Source organism: Pseudorca crassidens, chromosome 12 (genome assembly GCF_039906515.1).
Source record: "Pseudorca crassidens isolate mPseCra1 chromosome 12, mPseCra1.hap1, whole genome shotgun sequence".
Lineage (NCBI taxonomy): Eukaryota > Metazoa > Chordata > Mammalia > Artiodactyla > Delphinidae > Pseudorca > Pseudorca crassidens.
The window spans coordinates 79,556,853-79,584,162 of NC_090307.1; the positions used below are offsets into that span (position 1 = coordinate 79,556,853).

Consider the following 27,310-nt stretch of genomic DNA (forward strand, 5'->3'; position numbering starts at 1 on the left):
CCGGGGCTCGCTCGCTCTGACAGCAATGGCGGCCGCCGACCGCGGCTCGGCCCGCCATTGGCTGGCGCTGCGTCACGTGACGGGCGCCGGCCGCGCGGGGGGGTGGCGGAGGGGGCGGGGGAGGGGTCGGAGCGGCGGCCGCGGCGGCTCGCGGGCGGCGCTGCTGAGCCGAGTGGGGCCGGATTCTCCGGCCGAGAGAGGGAGGGAGACGGAGACCGAGACGGAGAGGGGGAGAAAGAAGTGCAGGCGACGCGGCTCTGGGGCGGGCGCGCGGGCAGCGGCCGGGCCGGCGGCCTCGCGCCCCGCCCCCTCGGGTGCTTAGACCTCCGCTGGGCGCGACTGCGAGCCCCGGGAATGCCCGTGGAGGTGGCTGCGGAGGACTCGGGGCCCCTTGCCTGTGCCCCGGACCGCCCCGGCCGGCTGCGTGGCAAGGGCTCGCCGTGGGCCAAGCAGAAGATCCAAGTGTTTCGGGGGTGTCTCCTCGAGGTCTCACTCCGTCCTCCGCGTTTTGCAGATGAGAAAACTGAAGCACAAAGAGATTAAGTCACTTGCCCGAGGTTGCACAGCTGGGAAGAGGAGGGGGTGGGATTCGAACCCCTGCACCCAGGCACAGCGCAGCTAAGGTCTTGCGTTAAGGTTTATAAGCCTCACCCAGGGAGCGCTAACTGTGAATACAGAAATGCCTTTCGAGCCCTTACTCCTAGGCACTGTGTGTATGCATTCATTCTTTGCATAAATGCTTCCTGATCTCTTGCTTTGTGCCAGAATATGTATATATTTTTTAAACTACCAGACACTGTACTAGGTCTGGTTGGGAGCAGACCTTCCCTCCTGGCTCCATTCAGTCAATAACCAACATTTCTTGAGCATACAGCATGGGAGTCTGGAGGAATGCCAGTATAAGGAGGCTCTTCCCCAGCCCTCAAGGCCTGTGCTCCCTGCAAAGGTGGGGAGGAGATAACTTCATTAATAAGCCCCCAAACGTGGAAAAGCCATGCAGATTGGATTTAAAAAAGGAAGAATGGGAAAACAGCAGAAAGATGGAGTGTAATAAAAGGAAAGAAGTCTTAGACATGCGAATTGAGCTTTGGAACTACTGCAAATAACTGTTAAAGCAAAACCCAGGAGCAGCATGTAGTATTACCATGGCTGACACTAGGTTATAACCCACCGACACTGTTAAAACGAATGTACCTACATTATTTCACATAGTCCTCAGAACAGTCACATAAAGAAGATACTGTTATTATCCTTAGACTACAAGTCAAGGCTCAGAAGTGCAGTGACACCTCCAAGCTCTCCAGTTAGTGAGTGGCTCAAACCCAGGTCTGTGTGGCTCCAGAGCCCAAACCTGAATCCAGAAGGCTCTGTGAGCAGAGGCCTGGAGATGACTTTGGCACCCCCCGTTGTGTTACCTTGACCACCATGGTTCAACTCTCTGACCCTCATTTCTCAATCTGTCAAAAAGGGGTCCCAGTTGCTGACCCACTGACCTCAGGCCAATTTTGTGCATTTCTATTAAGATTTGTTGATGAAAATGTTTAGGAAAAAAAAGTCAAACCACTTTATCAACATGCATGGTGTTACTTCGGCCTGAGCAATCAGACAGTGTGATGGTCCATCATATCCAGGTGTGTTTATATCCCAGGATATCATCTTACACACCTGGTCACCAAATTCTCATTCTTCAGTAAGGTTTTTAAAAGTCTCCCAAAGCAACCTAATATTAGAAAAATGAGAACAGTACATGGACAGTTTACAGAGTAGGAAAGACATATGGCTTTCAAATATATAAAAAGATGTTCAACCTCACTTGTTGCAATGGACAGAATGTTGGTGTCCCCCTAAAATTAATATGCTGTAACTTTCCCACTGTGATGGTATTTGGAGATAGAGCCTTTGGCAGGTAATTAGGTCACAAGGGTATAGCCCTCATGATTGGATTAGTGCCCTTGTATGAAGAGACAGGAAAGATTTCCAGCCTTCAAACACTCTCCCTCCTTCCCTCCTAACCTCCCTCCATCTCTCTCTCCCCACCTTGCCCCACCCACCAACCCCCCTGCCCTGTGAAGACAGAACCAGGAAAAGGGTTCTTACCAGGAACCATATTGGCTGGCACCTTGATCTTAGACTTCCCAGCCTCCAGAACTGTGAGGAGTAGATTTCTCCTGTTTAAGCCACCCAGTCTATGGTAACTTGTTACAGCAGCCCAACAAGCAGACTAAGACACTCATCATAAGAAAAACAGCAATTAAAACCATAATAAGGGACTTCCTTGATGGTCCAGTCATTAAGACTCTGAGCTTCCACTGCAGGGGGCGTGGGTTCCATCCCTGGTCGGGGAACTAAGATCCCGCATGCCGTGTGGTGCAGCCAAAAAACAAAAAAAAAAGCATAATAAGTATTGACAATATTTTAAAAGCTTAGGCAACTGTGAAGAGAAGCAGAACTCTCACTGTCAGTGGGAATATCAACTAGCACCACAGCTTTGGGTGTCAATTTGGAAAAGATCAAAATTTATAATGGACATTCCCTTTGACCGAGCAATTCTACTTGTAGGAGGTTATCCTACAGAGATACTTGCACAGATGTATAAAGACCTGTAGTGCAAGGATGTGAACTATAGTACTGCTTGTAGAAATCAACTTACATGCCCATTATTTGGGGAGTAGTTAACAGTATAATTTAATCCCATGCAGCCATTAAAAATAATGAGTTAGCACTATGTGTACTGACAGTGCTAACTATCATTAGCACAAAAAGGGATTATTAATTGACATATCCATGGAAGGTTGCACCAGAGACAATGGTAATATCAGTTGCCTCTGGGGATAGAGAGTCACAGTGGGAAGAGAAATTACTTTTCACTGTACTGTTTACATTTTTTTAGCCAAATATATATATTACCTATTCAATACAATAAGTTATAAACAACACAAATCAATCAATAAAATTGAAAACAGAATAATCAATCAAATAAAAAAGCAAATAAACAATGCAAAAGGGGATAAAAACTTCATCTGGGGAGATTTGCTTGACTGTCAAAGCCAAGGCCCCAGAGTAGAAGAGAAAAGGTCAGAAGTGCAGTGTGCAATTGCCCTGGCAACATAAGTACAGAATGAGGACCCAAGGGAACCAGGTTCTAGTCTCAGATGTGCCACTGAGCGGCCCTGTTATCTTAGACAAGCCTCCCGACTGCTCTGGGCCTCAGTTTCCTCCTGTGTGAAAAGGCAACATGGGTGATCCTCCATGCTAGCTCATTTCTAGCAAAGAAACCCTTGACTCTGCACTGTGGAGATGACTGATAAATATCTGCAGAGTCTTTAATAGAGAAAGCAATGGGAGGTGATGGAGAGCCTCAGGAGATAAGATCAAAACCAAACCAAACCCATACTGGTGACTAGGAAGCAGCAAGACATCAGGTACTTCTGAGTCCAGTTCCCCATGTGGGGGGCTCATCAGAAGCATCCTTGTTCATGACCAAGTTTCCCCATTAGTGAAAACGCCTAACTGCCCAGGCAGGAAATAGACGTGCCCCTCTGCACAAGTCTCAGGTCATATTCTGAGAATGACAGTTTAGTTCCCTTTCATGGTTACCAAATGTAATGGCAGAGAGAAGATGGAAGCAAAAATATAACCAGAGGAGGAACCACCCTACTAGAAAGACCACAGGAAGTCGCCACAGCTGCAGGGTGGGAGTATTTTGTAGGAGTTAAGAATACAGCTTCAGAGTAAGACAGACCTGGGTTCCAATCTCTGCTCTGTGGTGCACTAGCTGTGCAGCCTTGAGCAGGTCACTTAAGCCCTGTGACCCCCATTTCTTCCGGTGGGTGGACCTCCCAGAGTGACAGCACAGGGCGAGGTCTTAGGACAGTGCACATCCCCATCGGCAGTGATCAATAAATTATAACAAGCACAGTCACTTGTCCATCCTCGTACAATGGAAAGTGGCACCCAGTCACATCACTTGGGGTTTTTTTCCCTTTAACCTCAGCTTTATTGGATTTATCTTGTTGTAAATAACAAAAGTTACAAAATGCTAGCTGTAACAAGTTAAACAACACAGGAGTATGCTAAGGAAAAAGGAACACTCTTTTCTCTACCACTGAATTATCCAAACTCAACCAAATTGTTATGAATCCTTACTCTGCTTCCTACAAGCTCATACCAAATCATGCAATGTAAACACACATTCCTAAGGGAATTTTTTTTTTTACTTTTTATGAAAAAGGGATCATGTCACATATATTACTTTGCAAGCTGTTTTTTTTTTCACTTAATTTATCACAAATATACCTCTAGGCCTATATATCTAGATCCAACTCCATCTTTTATTCGTTGTATAGTGTTTCATAGAACACCTGTGCCATAATTTATCCAATTATTCCCCTATTTCTGAACCTTTGGGTGGTTTCCAGTTTTTTCCTACTATAAATAAGGGTGCAGTAATATCCTTATCCATATATCCTTATGTACTGACACTTTTATTTCTGTAGAATAAAGTCCCCAAAATAGGATTGCTTTTTTATTGTTAATAAATGTGTATTTTTACTGTCAATAAATACAACCAGAAGTCTTTCCCCAAACATTGTAGCAATTCACACTCCCTCAAGCAATACCGGAAGAGAGTATACTTCCTCACCACCTTGCCAGCACTTGGAAGTTGCCAATCTTTTTAAAATTTTTGCCAACCTGATGGTGAAAAATGGCGTCATTGCTGTTTGAATTTGCTTTCCCAAACTCCAGTGAGGTGGATCTTCTCTTAGGTCTCTTGACCATTTGCACTTCCTCTTGAGGTTTTTTTTTTTTTTTTTTTTTTGCTATTCAAGTCAGCAGCTGAGAACAAAAAGAGAAACAAAGGCAGTCCCAGTGAGATCAGTCAGGGGTTTGGCACAATGACAAACACCGGTCTTGGGTCCCTCTCACATGGTGTGGACAGGCCATTCATTCCATAATTCCATAAAGACACTTACAGACGCTTCCACGAAGCAGGCCTATCCTTTTCATTCCTTCACTTTCATAATTCAATTTTTAAGTTGAGGTTTTAGGTTCCCTCTGAGAGAATGGTCTTATACCAGTCAAGCTGTGGTGCCTTGGGCAATAACAGCTCCGCTCCTAACCATCAAGGATTTCCTAACTGTTCTAACCCCTCCCCTAAGGCGGTGCAGAGGATGAAGTAAAAACAATAGCAGTTGTTGCTGGCTCGGAGCACGGCTTGAGGTCTGGCGAAGGGCGAGAACTTTAGGGCTGGACGACACCTGGTCCAGATCCCAGCCTTGCCACTGAACTTTTTGACCTCTTGGACGGTGATTTAAACTTTCTGTGCCTCAGTTTCCTCATCCCTAAAGCAGGGTCATCCTTGTATCTGCCTCTTACAGCCAATGTGACTATTCAATGAGTTATTGCACACAAAGCACTCAGCACCCGCCCAACACATAATAGGTGTTCAATAAATGTCAGTGACTCTTCAGACCCAGAGCTTTTTATAAAATGTAGGCGGAGATGGAACTCCAAGAAACACCACCAAAGAGATCATTTAAGCCATGATTTGAGTTTTTAAAAATCCCAATGAGCTTCAATTAACTGTACTCAGTGGCATTTTTACCTACACTTACATACAAAGGACTCTTGCTTCTGGTAGTGCTGAGTTTTGAATGAATTTAGCAGCCCACGACAAATGGCTTTCTAATAGCCAATAAGAAAGAAGTATGTGAATGTCCCCCGAAATTTTTCTTTGACTATGCTGCCACTTGACCAAAAACAAGTGACCACATGCATAAATTTTCGGCCTCCACTAAGTTTACATATTGCACACTCTGGCCATGGCAGGTGGTGAAATATATTATATGAAACTAAATTCTGTTTCCTCTGGATGGACCCACATATACACATACACTCTCTTGGAATCTGAACGGCCTCACTTACGACAGCCAACTCTGCTTTTAGGGTGAACAAAATCACCTCTAAGAGAAGAGGGTGTCCACAAGGTGGATTCCGTAACTTTTCCTCTCCAGGGTTGTGCAAGTGCGAAGTCAGTGCTCACGAAAGAAACGGCCTGCCTGGGTGGCCCAGAGCCAGACTGTGCACTGGGAGGGGAGATGCCAACTTCTCTGGCAACTGTGCCAGCCTATCTCACCCTTTCTGCTTTCTGTGCTCCAGGCCAGACCCAAGTGTCCAGGGGTTTTGTAAGGAAGAAAAGGTCTTTTCACTGGTGGCCTAAATCAGGGACTTCAGCTGAGGTCTGGATAGGTGAGAAGGCAACTGATGGAGCCGCCCTACCCGTGTGATACTGCTCTTTGAGAAGTGACATCCAGGTCCTGGCACGTTAGACAAAGGCCACCATCCTCCAGGAACCAGACCAGTTCCCTCCAAACTATCTGGCACTTTAAGTTCCCAGCCTGAGAGGACACTTTCCCTGCTCCCTGGCACAGGGGTGCCAGCTCCTTGCTGGCTGGGTCCCTGCCTGGGGGCCAGATCTTGCTTTTCTGCAACAGATCATTTTATTTAAAAGCAAACCTTAGAAAGAGCACGCTCCTTTGCTCAGGCAGCACTTTGGAGGCAGGAAAAATGCCACATGTGAAACTTGAGTCATCATTTTGTCTTCACGTGGCTTCAGTGACAGGTTCACTGGGCTCCTCCGGTCACCTGGGTTATAGGTTCTCAGCAAGGATGAGTCAAGCAACTCATCTCTCCCGCTTGAGTCTCAGTTTTTCCTTTTTAAAATGGGCTGCCAACCTCTCAGGACGCCGGTGAGTTATAATCCATTGTTTTTTTTTTTAATTGCGTACACAATTTCTCCATTTTCAAATGTGCTGACTGCAATAGTCGGTTGAGGATGGAAATGGAGTATATCTACAGAGTCACTCTGTTGCTATTGTCGGTACAGATCGCTTCCCCAAGGAAATAAATTACATTTCATTCTCTATCTATTGTTTACTTTATAGTCTCTTGATCTTACTTTGCTGACTTCTTGTAGATTTTCCGGTAGCTTGGTTCCCACTTAATCACAACAGCTTCTATAAATGTTAGCGAGTTGTGTTATGGGGATTTGCTACCGGCATTTCACAACGGTTACTGAACATAGAAGCCCCTTCTTTATTCTACCAAAAATACCTCGGTAAATATTCCCCTCGCTTAAAAAAAATAATAGACCCTTAAAACGATTTTCCAATGAGCAGACTTTATTTCATGTTAACCATGCCGTAACTCAAACCACATTTTGCGTTGTTCTATATTTGTGGTTTTATGAAGAGGTCACTGTTTACACAGCACGTGCACCCCGATGAGCCTGTTCATTATAATCTAATCAGCCACATCTCAAAATCCCAACAGAAGACGGGCTTTCTTCTCCCAGGCAGAGCTGTGTGGTGCAACAGAAGGAGGCCAGTAAAGACATGCCGCCAACCATATACCCAGTTACGCTCCTCCTTACTGTACCATCTTTTCAGGAGGGGGCTGTCTTCTGAATGTGTTTACGGAGCTCATTTTATGCCGGGTATCTACTTGTCAGAACTATCTTATGAGGTAGATCCTATCCCTATCCTAGGATCCTATCCTACCTGAAGCTTGCTCACTGCTGCCATCTGTACTAAGATGAGGTTAGAGGGCTCCCCCATGCTTCGACACCCTCTACCCCTTATTTGGGCTTCCTGTCTTCTTCATAGGCCCACTGTGCCTCCCCACAAATGTTCCACAGGGGCCTGGAGCAATGCAGCTCTGCCACTTACCAGCCATCTGCTCTTGGAGAAGCAGCCTCACCACTCTGAGCCTCAGTCTTCTCATCCATAACGTGGGCATAATTATCCTGGCTTCATGGGAACTTTGGTAATAATAATAACAAGCACGGGCATATTTATTGAGCACTTCCCATGTGCCAGGCCCAGGCCCAGGTACTTTAATACCATGAGCTTGTTTAATCCTCCTGTGAGAGAGATACTATTATCATCCCATTTGCAGATTGGGAAAGTGAAGGCTGAGATGGAAATATCCAGAATGTGCCCCCTCCAAGCCTAAGCCACTGGCCCCTCTGTTGCTCCCACCCCCACTATGTTCTCTTTTCCACACAGCAGTCAGAGGGAGCCTAATCAAACCTAGGTCAGATCACGTCACTCCTCTCTGCTCTAAACTCTTCCATGACTCCCACCTCATTCAAGGTAAAAGCCAAACACTCCATCAGCACCTGCAGGGCCCTGTGTGAGGCCCTTGGCCTCTTGCTCTCTTGCCAGTGTCCCCCATGCATGCTCTGCTGCAGGCCCGTGACCTCCCTGGAGCTCTTCTCACAGACTCAGCCTCAGGGCCCTGGCCCTTGCAGGCCTCTCCTCCCCTTGGCTTAGATGGCCCCCACAGTGGAAAGACCCTCTCGGACCACTGCACCTAAGACAGTGTGCCCCATCCCTCCTTCTTACACCCCTCACTCTGTTTAGTTTTCTCTTAGCATTTAAAATCCCCTGACATATATTTGCTTTTATATATTTTTGCTGTCTCCCCCTCCTCCTATTAGAATATCAGGGTGATAGAATATAAGGTTGGTTTTTTTTCTCCTCTTCGTTCACTACTGTATCCTCAGTGCCTAGAACATTGTTGGTGTTTAACAAATGTTTGTTAAATGAAGGAATTACAAACCGATACTAAGCAGTAAGTCCTTGGCCAGTGCCTGGCGCAGAGCAAGTGTCAATAAACATTGTCTGTTATTTTCAGAGGTGTTAAACCACCTTGGGCCACAGACTGCTCTTCTCCATGGCAGGAGGACGGGGGCAGCGCCAGCCCTGAGCCTTACTCCACCTCTGTCCAGAAAAATGAGTCCCACGAGAGCTACCAAAGGGCTGGCTCCCCCCAGGAGCAGCTTAGAGAGGACAGCAGCCCTTCCTTGCCTGGAGGCGGGGCAGGGGTCCCAAGCCAAAGAGGAGGGAGTCTCCCAAGGCTTCTCAGGGGTCTGCAAAGTCACAGTGTATCTTTAATAGCCTGAGCAGACAATTGCCCTCCAGAGCCAGAATCAGAGTCACATGACGTAGCCTGAGCATCTCAGTTGAGTTCTGTGCCTCACCAAACAGACTGGCCTGCATGGAGGATTAAATTCTGTATCATAATTCGATTTTCCCTGTAATTCTGAAAGTAACACATGCCCTATAAAATATTCAAGCATCAAAGAAATGTGTAATTTAGAAAATGAAACACCCCAACCCAGGTAACTTACTGTTAACCATTCAGCGTACTGGATATTCATCTAGATTTTTTTCTTCCCTAAGCATATTCTAACATTTACTATTATTCTTATTACCTACAAAAATGGGATCATACTGTATACAGCTTCTGCACTTTGCTTTTTTCCCTTAATCGGGTTTATTGAGGTATGATCTACATATAGTAAAATCCACTGGCCTTAGTGTAGAGTTCTACAAGTTTTGACAAAACGTCTAGGGTTGCGTAAGCCTCACCACAATAGAGATTTAGTACAGTTCCAATATCCTCCCAATTGCCCCTTTGTAATCAACCCCTTCCTCCACCCCAAGCTCCTGGCAATGACTAAGCTGTTCTCTGTCCTTATGTTTTACCCTTGCCAGAATGTCTTACAAATGGAATTACAGAGTACATGGCCTTCCACTCAACATAATGTATTTGAGGTTCCTCCATTTTGTTGCATGAATTAGTGGCTCCTTCCTTTTTGTTGGTGTATAATATTCCATTGTATGGATGTACCATGTTTTGTTTACCCATTCATCAGTTGAAGGACATTAGGGTTGTTTCCATTTTGAGGGGATTACAAATAAAGTCACTATAAACATTCACACACAAGTTTTGGGGGTGAATATAAGTTTTCATTTCTCTTGGGTAAATACTCACGGGTGGGATGGTTGGACCATATGGTAGATATATATATTTAACTTTATATGAAACAGCCGAACTGTGTTCCAAAGGGGCTTTTCCACACTCCTTGCTTTTACTTTTGACTTAGCAGATATGTTATTACCTGATAATATGTATTTATTTGTTTGTGAAAAACTTTCCCATCAGAACGTAAGCTCCACGAGGGCAAGGACATTGTCTCCTTTCTTCACCCCTGCATCCTCTGCCTAGAACAGTGCCTGGAACATAGTCTGTGCTCAAGAAACGTCAGTAGGATGAATGAGTTCTGAGCCCACAGACCTCCTTCCGTGTGAGGAAACATAGAACCACGTAATTAACCCGCCAGTGGCAGCGCCGTGGATGTTGCTGTCTGGCTGTGTCTCACTTGTCTCCACTAGTCCCCTTGTTGTGAGTCCTTGGTACCCTTCAGTTTTTCACTTAGAGACGAGACTAAATTGATGGGCTTGCACATTTCTTTGCAAACTTGTGTGAGTTTTTCATTAAAACAAATTCCTGTAAGTAGAATTGCTGAGTCAAAGGATACAAAAGATTGCAACTTGCATAGATTCTGCAAAAAGGTTACACCAATTTGCACTTCCGCCAAGAGTGGAGGGCATAGCCTGCTGCGAGAGATTGCCTGCTTCGCCACAGCCTTACCTACAGTGAGGATGGCCAGTTGGGACAAGTGTTAAAGCTCTGCTGCTGAAGGTGTCAGAGTCATCAAGACCAGGGCTTCCTGGATTTTTGGATTTCACACTCTCCAGAAAGAATGGTGGAGACTGACACAGGACAGCTAGCTTCTTGTTTTGCTAAGAAAGGACCAAAAAAAAAAAAAAAAAAAAAGCATCAAGACTAAAATAAATCTATCTATAAAACATAGTACCTCCTATGGTCTTATAAATAAAAGGATATCTCGCTCCATTGAAAAATTGGAAAGGCAAACTCTGAGAATAAAATCGGTCTAATTGTCATCCAGTTGGACTTGGTTTTTCCATTTCACCGTGCATTGGGGAAAAGAATGGAAAAGAATGCAGCCGGGTCTTGCAGATGAGTTTGGATGGGAGCCTGGTTAATACCAGCAGGCCTGCGTAGGTGACCCTGCAAGGGCTTTACCTGAGAACCACAAAAGGTAGTTGGAAAAAAAATGAAACTGAATGAGGGAAGAAATGAAAGTGTTACAATTAGCTAATTGGACTCAGTTCTTCTGGATGTAGCTTTATCTCCCCCACTGTGCCTGGAGTTCTCCTCCACATCAAAGACCGTTGAACGCCTGGAGAATTGGAACCAATGTTTATGGAGTGCTTTGAAGTTGTAAAGTACTGTTTAAATGCTAAGTATTGTTATTATTATTATTACTTTACATTTTAAATACCTTTTTTGGGTGCTGGTGGGAATTTTTCATGTTTGCCATTTTTATTTTATGCTGAAAGGGAGCCTGTCTGTTAAATCACACCTCTATTCAGGCTGGGGTGGGGTAAGCAACCCAACATACCTTTGGAACACCGAACCAAATTCACTACTCTGTCCTTGTAAATTGTGTTCTCTGGGAAGATGAACGCTGTCAATCCGATGCTGTCAGTTTATATAAGAACATGTCTCAAGATCTAATTGAAATACAGTATCTTTCCAGGCAGGGTTGATAGAGTTATCACATTACAGATTTCATTTGACTCTGCATCTCAATTCATTCCTTTGTATAGTTTCCAGATTTCTTCATAAAACAGAAATTAGACACAGTCTTGACATTAGAATTTCACGAAGAAGCAATCAAATCCAAATTACTTCGAAGGAGGAAAGGACTATAAAAGTGATTAAACAAAATGAAAGGAAAAAACCTTCTGGAGGGCCCTAGTTCATGAATTAATTTTCTGATTTGGTCCTTGGGACAAGTCCAACTTAATTTAGGAGGTTGCCCGACTTAAAACACAAGTAAAGACTTTTGCATCTGTGGCTACTAAGAGCTTAAAGGTAAATATTGTAAAGTTTGAAAGTTTTGTTTACTTTTCATCCTTGTTTTTGTTTTTGGCATAGAACTCAGACAATGAACTCGACTGGTCAGTATCCTTCTCATGTGTTCACCGTATGCTAATAGATTTTTTTTCTTTTTTTGAGCATTAATGGGGAGTTTTTTAAATTAAAAAATCATCAACGCTCCAATGAATCACCCGACATGAAACTTGGATCCAGAATGAAACACAGTCGTTGGGCCTTCGCAATTTCCTATGGTAACCGAAGACCAAACTGTGTTTTAAAAACTCTTCTAGTAATGAGATTCACAAGAGGTCTCAAGTTACTAAGTGGCTTTGAGCCTCTTTTGAAACCAAGTAAAGGAAAATCTCATTAATTTGAACTGTGCTAATAATGGAATTTGTTATAAGTCAGCCTGGCCTAAGTCGCAGTTTACCTTTGCTCTACCTGCGAAGAAAACTTTACCGGCGCGTAAAGATTGTGTAAGGAGCGTTTCATGTCTTTAAAAGAATAAACTGTTTTAAGGCTTTTAGCACCTCATCTTACCCGAAGAAATTCCTGCCAAATCCAGATGAGTTTTAAATGTTGATTAGAGCAGCCAGGAAGTAATACTACTTGGGAACTCTTTCTTTGTCAAATTCTGCTCTGTACCAAAAGAAAGAAAGGTTCATTTTGTTTAAGGATTCTAAACAGGTCTTTTAATGCAGACGGATCTCTTAACCTGCCCTTCATACATACTGTCATGAATGAATGAGGTTTTATTGAAGCAGTAGCAAAGATCTGTAATTACAACCACCAACAAAGGAAGGAACTCAATATAATGTTCTTTTCCATGACACTGATGTGTGTCAGCCCACGTGCTAAGCACTTTCTGATTTCTTCATGCTGTGCCTGGTAACTAATAGGTTCTTACTAGATGGTCATATTTACTATTAAAGTAATCTGTGTCTTCTTCCAGCTACAGGAGGACATTGACGTCTATTGACCTTATGGGTATCAGCGGACAGATAAAGGATGGTCAAAGGAAAAGGAAGAAAATATATATAAATAAAGAAATAGATGGTAGATAGGGATGGATGGATGGATAGATAGATTGATGGATGTGTGGGTGGATAGATGATAGATGGATGAATGGATGGATAGATAGATAGATAGATAGATATTCACAAAGCAAAGAAACAAGGAGAGGTGGCACTTTGGACATGCTAGCCAGGTGTCAGTGAATGGTTTTATCTCCCTCCAATCAAGAACTGTGGCAGGGCACAGTAGAAAGTTAGCCATGAACCAAGAATTACACAGCCCTCCTAGCAACTGCAGCAAGCTGGCTTAGGATTCTGTATTTGCCTCTCCTCTGACGAGGTTCCAAGGCCTCGTTAAACTTCATTTAATCATTTCCCTATGGGCAGACATGTAGGTTGTTATAAGCGCTTTTGCTATTAAATATAAATGCTGTGATGAACATCCTTACAAGTAGGCTCAATTCTAACGGAAGTGAATAGATAGGTAGATGAAGGATAGATGATAGGTAGGTAGATAAACAGATAGATAGGAGGGAAGAAGGAAGGAAGGAAGGAAATGAACAGAGAAACAAATAAGTAAATTGTGGTACGTCTGTACAATAGAATACCACTCAGCAATAAAAAGGAATGAAGTACTGTGATATACAACAACATGGATGAATCTAAAATTAATTATGCTGAGTGAAAGAAGCCAGACTTCTGTATATATATATATATATATATATATATATATATATATATATATATATATATATATATATATATATATATATTCTTCGATTTATATAAGATCTGAGATAGAAAGCAGATCAACAGTTGCCTGGGTGTTGGGATGTGAGGCTGACAGGAGGGATGACAAAGGCGGACGAGGAAGCTTTCTGCGTGGTAATATATCCATCATCTTGATTGTGGCGATATTTTCACAGGTATATACATATGTCAAAACGTATCAAATTACAAAGTTTAAATACAAGCAGATTATTGCATGTCAGTTATAATTGAATAAAGCTATAAAATAGATGGTGATAGACAGACATTTGGGGGGGTGGTACATTTTAAGGTCAACAAGAGAAAAGAGATCCGGCAGAGACCGGTTTAGTTTGTTGGGCTGGGGACTGGGGTAAAAGGCCGAGACAAGTATAATATGGGCTGCAGCGGGACACCACAGTGTGGAGAGGTGTTTTGGGGGCAGCCTTGAATAGTAGGGCTTCTAGGGATGAGGAGATGGGCAAGGCAAATGGCCTCACATCTGAGCCCAAGCCACAGTAGCTTCCATCCATGGGATGGGCCTCTTCTAGGCCCCTCAGCCCCAATACAGGTGGCCCCAGGGCCAAGCACTGTGCCTGGCACACAGTGGGCACTCAGTAGATGTTCGTCAACATGAACAGTCCCCATCGAAGCCCCATGCAGTCAGCACTATCACACAGGTGTCCGAAGGGACCCAGCCCTCTTCCTGGCAAAGGCCTGGACCACCTTCCCACTCCTGGCCTGGCCCTGCCTCTGTTCCCACAGTCCCCCAGCCTCTGGCTCTGCCTTCCGGCTTCTACTCAAGCTTGTCTCTTGGACATGATGAACGAACCCACTTCTCCAGCCCTACCCTGGGAGGTCCTCTTGGAACATGGATTCATCCTCTCTTCTGGCTTCCACTGATCCCCACGGTTTCTGTGGAAAGCAGGTTACCTAAGGTGGAGAGAAGGCTGGGGTAGCCCTGAGTTCATGCCTCAGCTCTGCCTCTTTTCAACTTTGTGTCCATGGGCAGATGAATTCCCCTTTCTGAGCCTCAGTTTTCTCATCTGTGAAATGGGGATAATAAGCATTAATAGTATTGTCCATAGAGTGCCTGCGAAACGAAGTCATGAGGGGCTTAGCACACTGTATGGCACACAATAGGCACCGACTAAAAGCTTATTTTGTTTCATTTTTTATAAAGTAGTTAGGAGGTTAAGAGTATGGGCTCTGGAGTCAGGCTGCTCCAAATTCCAATCCCAGATAATTGCCCCTGGGCAAGTGACTTAATTTCTCCACGCTTCAGTCTCCTCCTCTGTAAACCAGAGATGATGCAACTGCACTGCTCAGCAGCCTGGCAGGAAACAGAGGGCGCACTGAAATCGGGTAATCTGAGGGGAGTTTAATAGAGAGATTATTTGCGCAGGTGTGGGCAGTGCTGGGAGAGATCAAGGCAGAGTGCCGTACCTGGGGCTAGCAGAGGGAGGTGCTGTTCCTGCCCTGGGTCTGCAGGAGCAAGAAGAAGGGTAATTCCAGAACCTGGAAAGGGGAGCCCGTATGAAGAGAATCACCCAACAGGAGCTGTGGCTTTTGGAAGAGGCAGAGCCAGCCCATAGCCACACAGCAAGGAGGAATCTGGGGGATTAACGGCCCCAACTCATTGGCTTCCTTCCTCTGATCTCCTGCCAGTGCCTCTTCTCTTCTTGGGTAAACCCAACCAGAGGCCAGAGTGCATGGGATCCCACTGGTGCCATTCACACAGGTCAGCCTCCTGGGCTCAGAGCAAGAGGTGAAAGGGGTCAGAAGACCTAGAGGAGCAAAGCGATGAAATCTAATATACAAAGGTCCCACCTCAGAGGATCAATGGGGTTAAGTGAGTTCATATCCATACAGCATTTAGCACATAATCAGGCTTCGCTAAGTGGCAGCCCGTGGGTACCTCGGAACCCACCCTAGCCTGGGTTCTTGAGGTTGGTATCAGGCCAGGCTTGACCCAACCTACAGTGCTGGGAATGGAACTGAGCTGATCTCCTGCTACATTCCGTGTTTACTTAGAGAAAAGTTGGCAGCTGAGAGCAAAAAGAGGTTGACTGTGGTTTTCTGCAACAGCTGGGGGGTGGAGGGGAGGCGGAGAGAGGGGAGCTGGAATCTATTAGGACTCCTGAAAGCCAAGAGACCCCAGAGCCCAGGAATCTGAGAAGAGTCCACGTCAAGGGCCGAGTTTGCCTGCGTTCTCTTTGCCAAGGGGGCTGTGGTTTTGGGGGCTGAGTGGTGAGTCCTGGGACCTCGTCCCCAGGAGGCCAGGCTACGGGGCAGCCCCCAGTGCTGGCCATGTGGAATGTGCCACTCTTGGAACCGAGGCTTTTGCTTTTTAAAATTGGCTTGTAAATCTCTGTACAGTTTTCAGGGTTTGGGAATTTTATTTTATCTGGATTAAAGTCATGTTCTGCTTTGGCATCGGAAGGCGTTTATGACTGTTAAAACAAGAAATGAAAAATATAGGCCTGGAATCAGCAAGGCTGCCTCCTGCCAGACTCCTAGGGATTTGTCTTGGGGGCCAGGCTGAAGGTTTTCTGCCCCTTCTTCCCTGACTGCTCTGGTTTCTCTCAGTCAAGCTGGAGCTGACTGAATCCAAGCAGCAAATACAATGGCTTAGGAGGGAGGGTCGTTAGGAAGAAAACCTCTTATCGTTCCCTAGATGAACTTTACCACTTTCCCCTCATTCTGCTTCTCCGCTCACAGCACACCCTTTAGGTCATTGTTTAAAGGACTTTCTCACTGTCACTGTCACTTGGCTTCACTTGGTCTAGGGGGAAGATGGCTTAAGACTTTTGCTTCATCATTTTGAGATAACTTTGAACTCCCCAAATTGCAATTGTGGGCAAGATTTAAATAACTGCAATTCCAGCTTCTTTGGCCTACTTTGCCATATTCTCTGTTCCCTCTGGCTTTTAAAGCACACACACACACACACACACACACACACACACACACACACGCACACACAGACACACACAAACACTCACACACTTCTTTCCTAATGGCAAAAGTTATACATGCTTCACGAAGAACATTGGAAAGCAAAGAAAAGCACCAAGGGGGAGAAAAAAGCAAAAAATCACGAGAGAAAATCACTCAACTTTTGGCAAAGATTGTTCTAGTATTTTTCCTCCTATCCATCTATCTATCATTTACCTATGTTTAATAGTACCACAGACTATGTGCAATCTTGTTGCCTGTATTTTCACTTATATGTTGGGAGCATCTTTGTATTGCTGCAGATAAAGTGTTGTATTTTATGACAATAACAATAATGATTGCCATTTATTAAGCACGTGGTTAAGAATTCAGCCTTTGTAGACAGATTTGGGTTCCAATCTCAGCTCTGTCCATTTCTAGCTATATCTTTGGGCAAGTTCCTTAATCTTGCTGGGACTGAGTTTCCTCATCTGTAAAATGGGGATAAAGGGTTATCTACCTCAGAGGGAAGGTGGCTGGGAGGATCAAATAAAATTCTGACAAAGAAATAAAAGCCTGGAGAATGAGTAGGTATATAGTAACTGTTCAATAACTTCTAGTTCCTATTCCTACTGCTATGTTCAGCAGTGATCCATGTAGGACATTTGTCTGTATTTTTCTCTTCATGAGAATGTTACATGCAGCATTCTAAATCAGAACTTTGTGTTCCACAGCATTTGTTTCATGGTAAGCAGCTAGATGATTTTAAACTTCTATCTTCCCCCAAGAACACGCGACAAAATTGGCAGTCTGTACTATGCAAAAATTCACCCAGAAATGGGAGAGAGGGACATTTGCACAAGCTGGGTTGTGTCTACAGAATTAGAAGGCACAGTTGGACTAATTTTAGTGCCTAAAAATTGGAAACATTGGAATCACGCTTCATAGGAAAGGCAAGTTCTCGAAAGTGGCAAAAGGAACCATCAGGATGGGTTGAATTGGGAACCATTCCCTCAAGGTTTGGGCACCATCCCAATCTGTACACAGACTCAATGTGGCTGGAAGTTAAAAGGTTCAGGTGGGAAAGGGTTAAACGTCCTTTCAGTCTTCAGGTTAGAAGTGACTGGGGAGGTGCCCCTTCATTGTCTTGGCTTTCCCAGCTATCTGCTGTCCATTGTCTGGCCAGAGATAATTTTGATCCTGTGACTGGGCAGTTGCTGTGTTGAGGGCTTGCTGGTATTTTGTCCTCTGGGATTTCTGAGAGGCACAGGCCCCTGTGATTGGCCTCATGTGGGCAAAAACTGCACACAACTCACTTTGTATCTGAGGAGCAGAGCGGGGGCCTGGCTCCTTTTTGTCGCAGCCAATCAGGCCGGGGCTGAGAATTTATGAGATGAAGGGGAACCACTTTGAAGAAAGGCGCCCTTGTCTGCGGCCTGGCCATTGCTCGGTGGTACGCGTGGGGCGGTGGGGAGGGGTGGGCATGGCCAGAGGGCCAGCAACCCTGGGGATGGATAGGGAAAGAAAAGAATCCGAGAAACCGGGGTCAAAAGTCTTTCTGGGAAGGGGAAAGAAAACTGAGCAGGCCGCCTTGCTCCTTGCAGGTGTGTTCTCACCGTGCGGAGCCATGGCCCTGCCCAAGGGTCAGGGAGGAAGGGGAGCATCAAGGCCCCTGCCTGCATCTGCCCGCAGCCCCCATCCCTCCAAGAGAACAGAAGCAGAGAGGGCGAGATTCAATCACTTCTAGAAGCAATCACGGCAGCCAGTACTCTAGAAGCAGTAATGTCTCCACCAAGGCAGAGAGGCGCAGCTTCCCATCTTGCTAGCGTTATACCCTTCGGCTTCCGATCTCTGAGCCTGTGTCCTCATCACTAAACAGAGGCGGTTAATAATAGTCCCTTGCTCACGGGGCTGTTGGGAGAAATGTGTGCAACGCATCTGGCACAGCGCCTGGTATGTAGTAAGTGCTGAATAAGTAGAAGCTATTATCAATGGCAGTATACTTGGTTTCAGAAGAGGTAGTCTGTTTTCATCAAAGCCAAAACTAAAGTCCATTCATTCACTTGTTCTTTCATTCATTTGTTCAGGCAATCAGTAAGCAGTGATCAGGGCCTACTATGTGCTGGTTATTTTACTGGAGGTGATGATAATAGCAGCTATCGTTTGCTTGGGGCGTACTCTGAATTAAGCGCTGTTGCAAGCCCTTCACGTATATTAACTTATACAAGCTTCACAAGCACGCTGTGGGGTGGGTACATTTTCCTCCCCCCGCTGTCTGAAAGTACAGCGTTCCTATGACACCTTTGCAAGCCAAAACGGCTTAAAGCAAAGAAGCAATTACCTTAGGACACATCTTGCTAACGGTTGCACAAAATAAATCGAGATAAAGCACAGACACTCACACAGTCCAACGCTATGGTGACTTGATGTCGAGATGCCGAGCGTCGCTCCCGGGGAGGGAGATGGGCGACACGACTCTTGCTGCTTGGGACACCTGCTGCCTCTATAAACAAGCAAACAGCAAAACAAACACTGAACCCTATTTTGGCCTTTAGCCTTTTTTTCCGTAAAAGTGAAAATCCTCTTCAGATTTCTTTCAGTTAGCAAAACAGGTACTGATGTAGGTCTCTGGTAAAAGTGAAGGGGTGTAAAGCAAACTTCTGATAAGCAAAGGACACCTGTATTGAGAAGATGAACTTGGCCAAGATCACACAGCTAGTAAGATTAGGAGCTGAGATTTGAACTAGGGTCTGCCCACCTCTCAAGTCTATGTCTTCAACACTCTGCTAGCTCTAAACTAATAAATAACACGATTCCTGCCCCACCTCCTCAGGCCAGTTCTGTCCACTAGAACTTTCTGCAATGACAGAAATATTTGCTCTCTGTGCTGTCCAATACAGTGGCTACTGAGGATGTGAAATGTGGCTAATGTCACCGAGGAACTGGATCTTAAAGTTTATTTAATTTGTGTTAATTTCAATGTAGATTTAAATAGCCACAGTTGGCTGGTGGCTCTTGCATTAACTAGTACAGTTCTAGGAACTCAGAGTCTAGATGAAGAAATTCACGTTAATCAAGGCAGTAGGTGTTACGCTATGGCTCTGCCCAAGTTCCAAGGGCATAGAGAAGAGAAGACAGCCTTGGCGTGGGGTGTGGCCTGGGACGAGGTCACAGGAGGCTTCCCAGAGAGAGTCATCTCTGAGCCAAGTCTGGAGGAAGGAGAAGTTGGCAGGAGGGGAGGTATTCTTAAATATACCCAAATATGCTGGATTTCACAACAGGGATGGCGCTTCGTCAGTACTTTGGTGGAGATTAAAACCTGTAATCAAGACCCAGGGTCTTCTTTGAGCTACGCGATAACCAGAGCTCACCCTCGAAGGATGAAAGAATACTGGATTCAGGCATGTGTTCACTGTTTTTGTTTGTCTGGTGTTTTCTTTTCCGTTTACAGGTATCAGCTTGTGTTTGACTTCTAACTATCACCTCTCTGAGGACGTGAAACACCTGGAAAACAAATCTGTAAAATTCACCGGCTCATCAGAACGCTTTGTCGATATCTCGTGACGCTAAATGTCCAAGAATCATGAGCTCGCTCTAGGCAGACAAAAGAGTAGTAATAATAATGAGGATAATGATGATAATAATGAAAACCAGTTACCACTTATTAAGACACTTACTCTGTGCCAGACCCAACGTTAAGTGCTTTTGTGTATTGATTGTCCCACACAATCTTACAACCCATTCTCTACATGGCAGCAAAGTGGCCTTTTTAAGACATAAACTCTAAATCAGATCATGCTAGTCTGTGGCTAAAAACCTTTAAGTGGCTTCCCATTATATTTAGAATGAAATCAAAGTTTCTTGCCCTGGCCTGCCAGGCTCGCCCCCTGTCTACTTCTCCCTAACTGCTCCACTCCCCACTTACGCACTAAGCTCCAGACACATAAGACCCCTCTCTGGTATAAAGTGCCAAGCTATTGTCTGTCCCAGGACATTTGCTTTTGTTGCTCCCCCAATATTCAACTCATCTCCCCACCCTAACCCTCCACTAGAATGAATGTGCTGGAGAACAGGGACCTTATTTCTTTGATCACTGTTGCATCTTTAGCTCCTACGACAGTAAGAACTCAATAAATATATGTTCTGTAATTGAAAGAAGTTCAACCCAATGTACTAGGTGTTATTATTCTCATGTAACAGATGAAGAAACTGAAGGTCAGAGTGGTTAATTTGCTCAAAGCCACACTCCATAGCTGGAGGATTCTGTCCATTTTCTCCTTGTCAGCCAGCTGTGCTGAGGCTGCACAGCTACTTCTGGAGGACGAGCATCCTTCGAGGTGCGGTTTTCATCCTTTCACTCTGCAAACAGCCCTGGTTTGCCTCACTTAGTCCTTTATTGCCAGGATCTGTCTATATAATAAGAAATCCTAGCCTGCGAAACTACCCAGTCTTCCTCTGGCTTTTACTTTATGTTTTTCTTTGATCATAAAAATGAGTACTGTAGACAGACTGGAAAGAATAGAAAAAATATATAAAGAAGCTGGGGGGAAGAAACCACTCATGACTTCATGACCCAGAGGCAGATGGGTTAATGCTTTGGTTTCTTGACTGCCAATCTTTTCCATGGTCTTTATAACAAAGTTGATCTCATCTCTGCGTGTAATTTTGTGCCCTGCTTCTATCCCTTAATGCTCTATCTTCAGAGTGTTCTCAAGGCATTAAGAAGTTTTCATAAGCATTAAAGCTAATGGTTGCATAATATTCCTTCACTTGGGTACACCCAGTTTACTCAACGAGGTTTCTTTTATTTGAGGGGGAATTCCCTGTTCTCATCTTGCAAGTCCGTAAGACCCAAACAGGGCTTACATGTAAGGAGGCACACATTACAATTATGACTTAAATATAAAGAGATGCTTGGACAATTATGTTTCCCTTTTGAGATCAGAAAAAGGCACGTTTGTATTCCATCAGAATAACTATTGCTATTATTATAATAATATAATATTATTGCTATTATTATTATTATATTATAATAATTATTTTACTATTTCCTGAGATTTCATAGTATACAAAACCTGTGGATACTCCAGAGAAAATCCTTAATTATACCTAAACGTCTTCACCCAAAACAAATGTTTTGGGCTGTGTTGACTCCCAGCAAATCCCCTATTTGTCACCAAAACCTTCTCAGCCACCAACTCTTCCTGCCATACAGCAGCTGCCACTGCAACCAGGAGGTAGCGTAAAAAAGGGCCAGGAATCTGGAGGCTGGAAACCAAGGTTCAAGGTCCAGCTTCAGGGCCTAACCACATGCCCTTGGTCATGTCACTTTTCCTCTTTCCTGCAGAATGAGGATCACAGTCCTTGCTTCAGAGAACTGTGAAGGTCAAATGAGGGATCGGATGGGGAGGGTGTGTAGTAAACTCAAAAGAGCCATGAAGTTGTTTGGAATGCTTATGATCAGTGAGTTATGAACACAGTGTCTATTTAAAAAGACTTAAAGGTCAGCAGAGCCAATGTTCTCCAGCCCAAATCTTTTAAAGGCTGGCTCTTGTTGAAGACTATATATCAATATATAAACCAGATTAGCGGGTCCTCTGCTTGTGATAGATTCATGGGGATTTGAAAGAGTGGCTGTAGCAGGCTTTGCTGGTTGTCTACCCAGTATCCATGTCCTACTTTGCTCTGTCCTAACAAAAGCTCTGTTTGGGTCAGGCATTTGCCAATTCCCCATTCAGCACGTGACTCAGGGCAAACTGACTCCACCCCCAGCTGCAGGGGTGGGCCTGATTGGTCAAAGGATAATCCCTCCTCTTTCCAGTGATTGGTTCTGTAGAGGCCATGTGACCCCACTCTGGTGACTGAGACAGTGGGCACGTGTGAGACATGTGAGGGAAGATCTCCTTGCTCCTAACAAAGTGTCACAGGAAAGGAGAGTCTTTCCTTTCCCTCTGGATGCCCCACCTTGAACTCTGGCCACCATCTTGCTATCAGGCTGGGGGATGAAGGCAACATGGAAAGGTGGAAGAGTGGCCAGAGGATGATGGTGGATGTGGTTATAATAACAACAGTAATAGTAGCAAACATTTATTGAGCATTTAGGGCTTGCCAGGTACTATTCTAAATGTATTATGTGCTTCAGCTTAGAGGGGTGACCATACCTATTTTGGTGGCCCGTGAACTAAGAATGGTTTTTACATTTTGTAATGGTTAAAGAAAAATCAAAACAACAGTATTTCACAACACATGAAAATTATATAAAATTCAACTTTTAGTGTCCATAAATAAAATTTCATTGGAACACAGCCATGCCCACTCATTTATCTGGTGTCTACAGCTGCTTTCATGCTACAAGAGCAGAGTTGAGTGGTTGGACAGAAACTACCAACTACCTTGCCAAGAGCAAAGCCTAAAATATTTACTACCTGGTCCTTTATGAAGTTTGCCTTCCCTTGCTTTAGCAGAGACAACAGCCCTATGAGTTGGTGTACTATTACTATCCTGTTTTTAACAGATGAGAAAACTGAGGCTCAGAGAGGTTAAGTAATTTGCCCAAGGTCACACAGCTATTACGAGGTAGACTTGAGATTCACTACCAAAATGTCTGGCTCCAGAGTCAGTGTTCTTAAGCACTTCGGGAAGAACCTGAATTCCCAGTGAGATTGTTGAGATGCTGAGTCAGCCAACGCCAAACCTGCCTGTTTCTGTTCTCTGCAGGTGAAAACCTCCTAGCTAATGCCATGAGAAAGCACCTTAAAGAGGTAAGAGCAGAAAGGGCAGGTAGGCTATCAGCTTCTTGGACCAACTGCTTTCTTTCCTCAGTCAAGAGAATAAAAGCTTTCTTTCTCCAGACAGTTCAAGTCTCCTCAAGTTCTTCCCTTTAAAAGGGATTATGAAGGAAATCCTATTTTAGAATCGCTGCTGCTTTTGGCAATCTGCAGTATTAGCCTGATGAGGAATTACACTCGCTAATAAAGTATCTCAAGTTGGGTTGAGTCTAATTGTTGCAAGTGTTGGTTGTGATAGCTTTTGTCGCAGGGACTTCTGTGCCGGCGCATCCCTCGCTTGGCTACAGCCCATGTGGAAAATCAATTTCCTCTAAATGTTTGAAGAATGGCACAGAAGGACCTGATTTCTCTTCCCTCTGCTGGAATCAATCTGAAGACAGTGAGCCTATAAAATGAAAGAAAATAGCTACAGTTGCAAAATGCAGGGTCGAACGCTGAGCTGAGCAAAGCCTGATCACAAGCTCTAAGTTCTAGACTTTTTGTCCTAAGGCCACAGACAGTATACATTTGTGTCCCAAGCTGACGTGATCTTGAAAAGTCACAGAACAGAAAGGATCTGACTGCAACCCAGCAATTTCACTTCTAGGAATCTCTCCCACTGAAAAACTCCCATGAGTAAGCAAGAATATATGAACAGGGTATTCCTCACAACCTGGTTTGTGAGGGTGAAAGATAATTTGTCCGACAAGAGGAGACTGGTTAAATAAATGGTGATATTTCCGGGCTATGTAGCCATTAAGAAGAAACAGATAAATCTGTATGTAGTCATGTGGAAAGATTTTTGTGATATGATATTGAGTGAAAAAAAGCAAACTGCAGACCAATATATATAGTATAAGTTTGTTTTTGTTAAAAAAATAAAAAAGCCTATTCAGGGCTTCCCTGGTGGCGCAGTGGTTGGGAGTCCGCCTGCTGATGCAGGGGACGCGGGTTCATGCCCTGGTCCAGGAGGATCCCACATGCTGCAGAGCGGCTGGGCCCGTGAGCCATGGCCGGCCGGCGTGTCCAGAGCCTGTGCTCCGCAACGGGAGAGGCTGCAGTGGTGAGAGGCCCGCGTAGCGCAAAAAAAAAAAAAAAAAAAAAAAAGCCTATTCAACGATGCACACATTTATATGTAGATGATTCTACCTGAGTAGAGAAAGGCCTGAAAGGATATACACGTGGTTGTAGATGGTGGTGGCTAAACCTAGAAGTGGGAATAGTGAAGATGAGAGGGAAAACATCCCTTCCATAGATTTAGATTTTTTACAACAAGGGTATATGACTTTGGCAATGGTGAAGGAAATAAAGAATTGGCTTTCCTGCATGTCTGAATAGTACTGTACTCACCACCATTTCTGAGAGTGCAGAGAATCAGGCCTCTATTCCACAGTGCTTACCATCCGATCAAGCCACAGATGCAAGTCTGTTACACAGCCTAATCTGACAGGTTGCAGCTCTTCTTAGCCTAGAGTTGTCACCAAGAGACTTCAACCTTAGCTATCTGCATACCAAATCAGAACCAAACCAAAATGTCCTGCTACCAAGGCCAGGATTTAAAGATTTACTTTAAAAATTTGTGGCAAAAAAATATATAACATAAAATGTACCATTTTAACCATTTTCAAGTGTACAATTCAGTGGCATTGTGTACTTTCACAGTGTTAAGCAACCACCAGCACTGTGTGGTTCTAGAATTTTCTCATCACTCCAAAAGAAATCCTCATACACATTAACAGTCACTCTTCATTCCCCTCTCTGCAGCCCCTCTTAAACCACTAACCTGCTTTCTGTCACTATGGACTTGCCTATTCCAGACATTTCATACACATGGAATCATACACATGGAATTGCATTTCATACACATGGAATCATACCACACGTGGCCTTTTTGACTGGCTCCTTTGGTATAACGTAATGTTTTCAAGGTTCATCCATGTTGTAGCATGTATCAGTACTTCATTCTTTTTTATGGCTAATATTCCGTTGTATGGATAGACCACAATTCATGTATTCATCAGTTGATCGACATTTTGGATGTTTTTATCTTTTAGATATTATGAATAACGCTGCTATGAACATTCCCATACATATTTTCGTTGAGCACCTGTTTTCTACTCTTTTGGGTATATACGTAGGAATGGAATTGTGGGGTGATATGTTTAACCTTATCAAGATTTGCTTTTAAAATCCCAGAAGGCTGGTCTCCTGACCATAGAGGACATAGCTTGAGTGGGAAAAACTTCCCCTAAGTTTCTCTATCATGTCCCCCGAGTCTAGGAGGGTAAGTACATAGATGAAGATAATTACTATGTAATTACCTTATCTATGCTTTAAACTCCATCTGCTAAGATCTCACTTTTAGAATATCCCAACTATCACTATCACATGAGCAACTGGGGAACTGTTATTCAAAGTACACTAATCAAACGGTTAACCCAGGATTTGTCATGTAAGTTTCACTTTCCATTACACTTGCGGAAATTTAACAATTCTGACTATGACTAAGCACAGTCGCACTAACTTTGAATTGTCCAAATACCAGACCAGGTGAGCAGGGTCTTGAAATGGGCTTTTGCCGAATGGTAGCTTGCAATAATCAGCGTATCTTAAGGTGGGCTTAACTTGGGATCAGTAAAACCATAGTAGTTAAATTGCTTTGGGACAGTAGGACCTGGATTCAAGTCCCAACTCTGCCGTCAACTAACTTACCCTGGGGAAGTCACTTAACCCCTCTGAGTCCCCCAGTTCCATCCTCTGTAATATGGTTATAGGACATACTTCATGGCTCATTCGACAAACATTTATTATATCAATACACCCACTGTGCAACACATACTGTTAACCAGCACTGACTAAAACAGAAAGAGGTCCCTGGCCTTGTGGGGAGAGACAAAAAATAAACATAACAATAAGTAATTATGAAGTAGTTCGATGGTGATACATTTTATGAGGAAAAAAGTAGACCAGGAGAGCTGAGGGAAGGTCTGCATTTTAAATGGTGTGATCATCATAAGCCCCACTAAGAAGGTGACTTTTGAACAAAGACTTGAAGAAAGAAGGAGGATAAGTCATGTGGCTATCTGGGAGGAAGAGGAACAGGTCGTGCAAAGGCCCTGAGGCACGAGTGTTCTGCCATGCTCACAGAAAGCAGAGGAAACTGGTGTGCCGGGCCTAGCGTGCATTTGGGGGAGAAGAGAAGGAGCTGATTTTGTGGGCCATGCTGAGGACTTTGGATTTTACTCTGAGAGAGATAACGAGCCCTGGTAGGTTTTTGACCTGAGCTGACTTCTATCTCAAAGGCATCATTTAATCTGCTATGTTGAAAGTAGACCACAGACAGACAGGGGCAGCAGTGGGCAGACCAGTTAGGCACATACTGCAGTCATGCAGGTGACAGAAGATGGGGGCTTGGACCAGGGTGCTGGCACGGAGGTGGTGAGAAATGCCAGGTTCTGAATACATTCTGAAGGCAGAGCCAACACAATTTCCTACTGGGAGGATTAAATAAGATAATGCAGGCAAAATTCTCATCACAGAGCCTGCATGTAGTTAATACAAAGTAATGGTAGTCACCATTGTTATCAAGGTGGGCAAGAGAGAATGTATTCAGTTTCCTGTGTGATTTGCAGTGAGTCATAAGGCCACCAAAGGTAACAAGACTTTAACATAATGAAGACAAGGGCTTCTGCACCTTCCAGAGAACTGGGAAGCCCAAAGCAGCAAAACCACATCATTTAGGCCAAAATAGAGATTTTAGGGGCAAGCTTTTCAGATAATTGCAAAAGCTTCCTTCTCATAGTGTGTGGAAGGTAACATCCGTTGGGAGAAATGTTTGTTTCGAGATTCCCTGGCTTTGGAAATATTTACTTGCAATATCATTGCAGCCCAGGTATTTATTTTGGGGGTTTTGATTGAATGCCTAACTCCAGAATTCCTTTTAAGAAGAAGAACCAATCGCCAAGAGTCAACTGGATTCCTTGCCACTTACCTTCTCTTCGTTCCAAATCCCAGAGATGAGACAAGAGC

General features: G+C 44.3%; 1 protein-coding gene and 1 long non-coding RNA gene across 6 annotated transcripts in view; both read right to left on the minus strand.

Annotated features, from left to right (window-relative positions):
* Nucleotides 1-315: 315 nt before the first annotated feature.
* On the minus strand, nt 316-5,575 carry LOC137204177 (uncharacterized). The gene is made up of 4 exons (XR_010933451.1): nt 4,693-5,575; nt 2,098-2,345; nt 1,666-1,720; nt 316-523 (listed from the first exon to the last, which is right to left on the minus strand). It is a non-coding gene; the product is annotated as an uncharacterized lncRNA (long non-coding RNA).
* An 8,130-nt stretch (nt 5,576-13,705) lies between these two features.
* The window catches only part of SPRING1 (SREBF pathway regulator in golgi 1), a 337,705-nt gene continuing 324,100 nt past the window's right edge, over nt 13,706-27,310 (minus strand). For 4 of the 5 annotated variants that reach the window (XM_067700713.1, XM_067700712.1, XM_067700719.1 and 1 more), the window contains 2 exons: nt 18,917-19,017; nt 13,706-14,623 (listed from right to left, as the gene is read on the minus strand). In XM_067700713.1, the coding sequence (XP_067556814.1) occupies nt 14,552-14,623; nt 18,917-19,017 (173 nt within the window). In that variant the 3' untranslated portion in view covers nt 13,706-14,551. The remainder of the gene's footprint in view (nt 14,624-18,916; nt 19,018-27,310) is intronic. The other variant, XM_067700718.1, reaches the window with a different exon arrangement.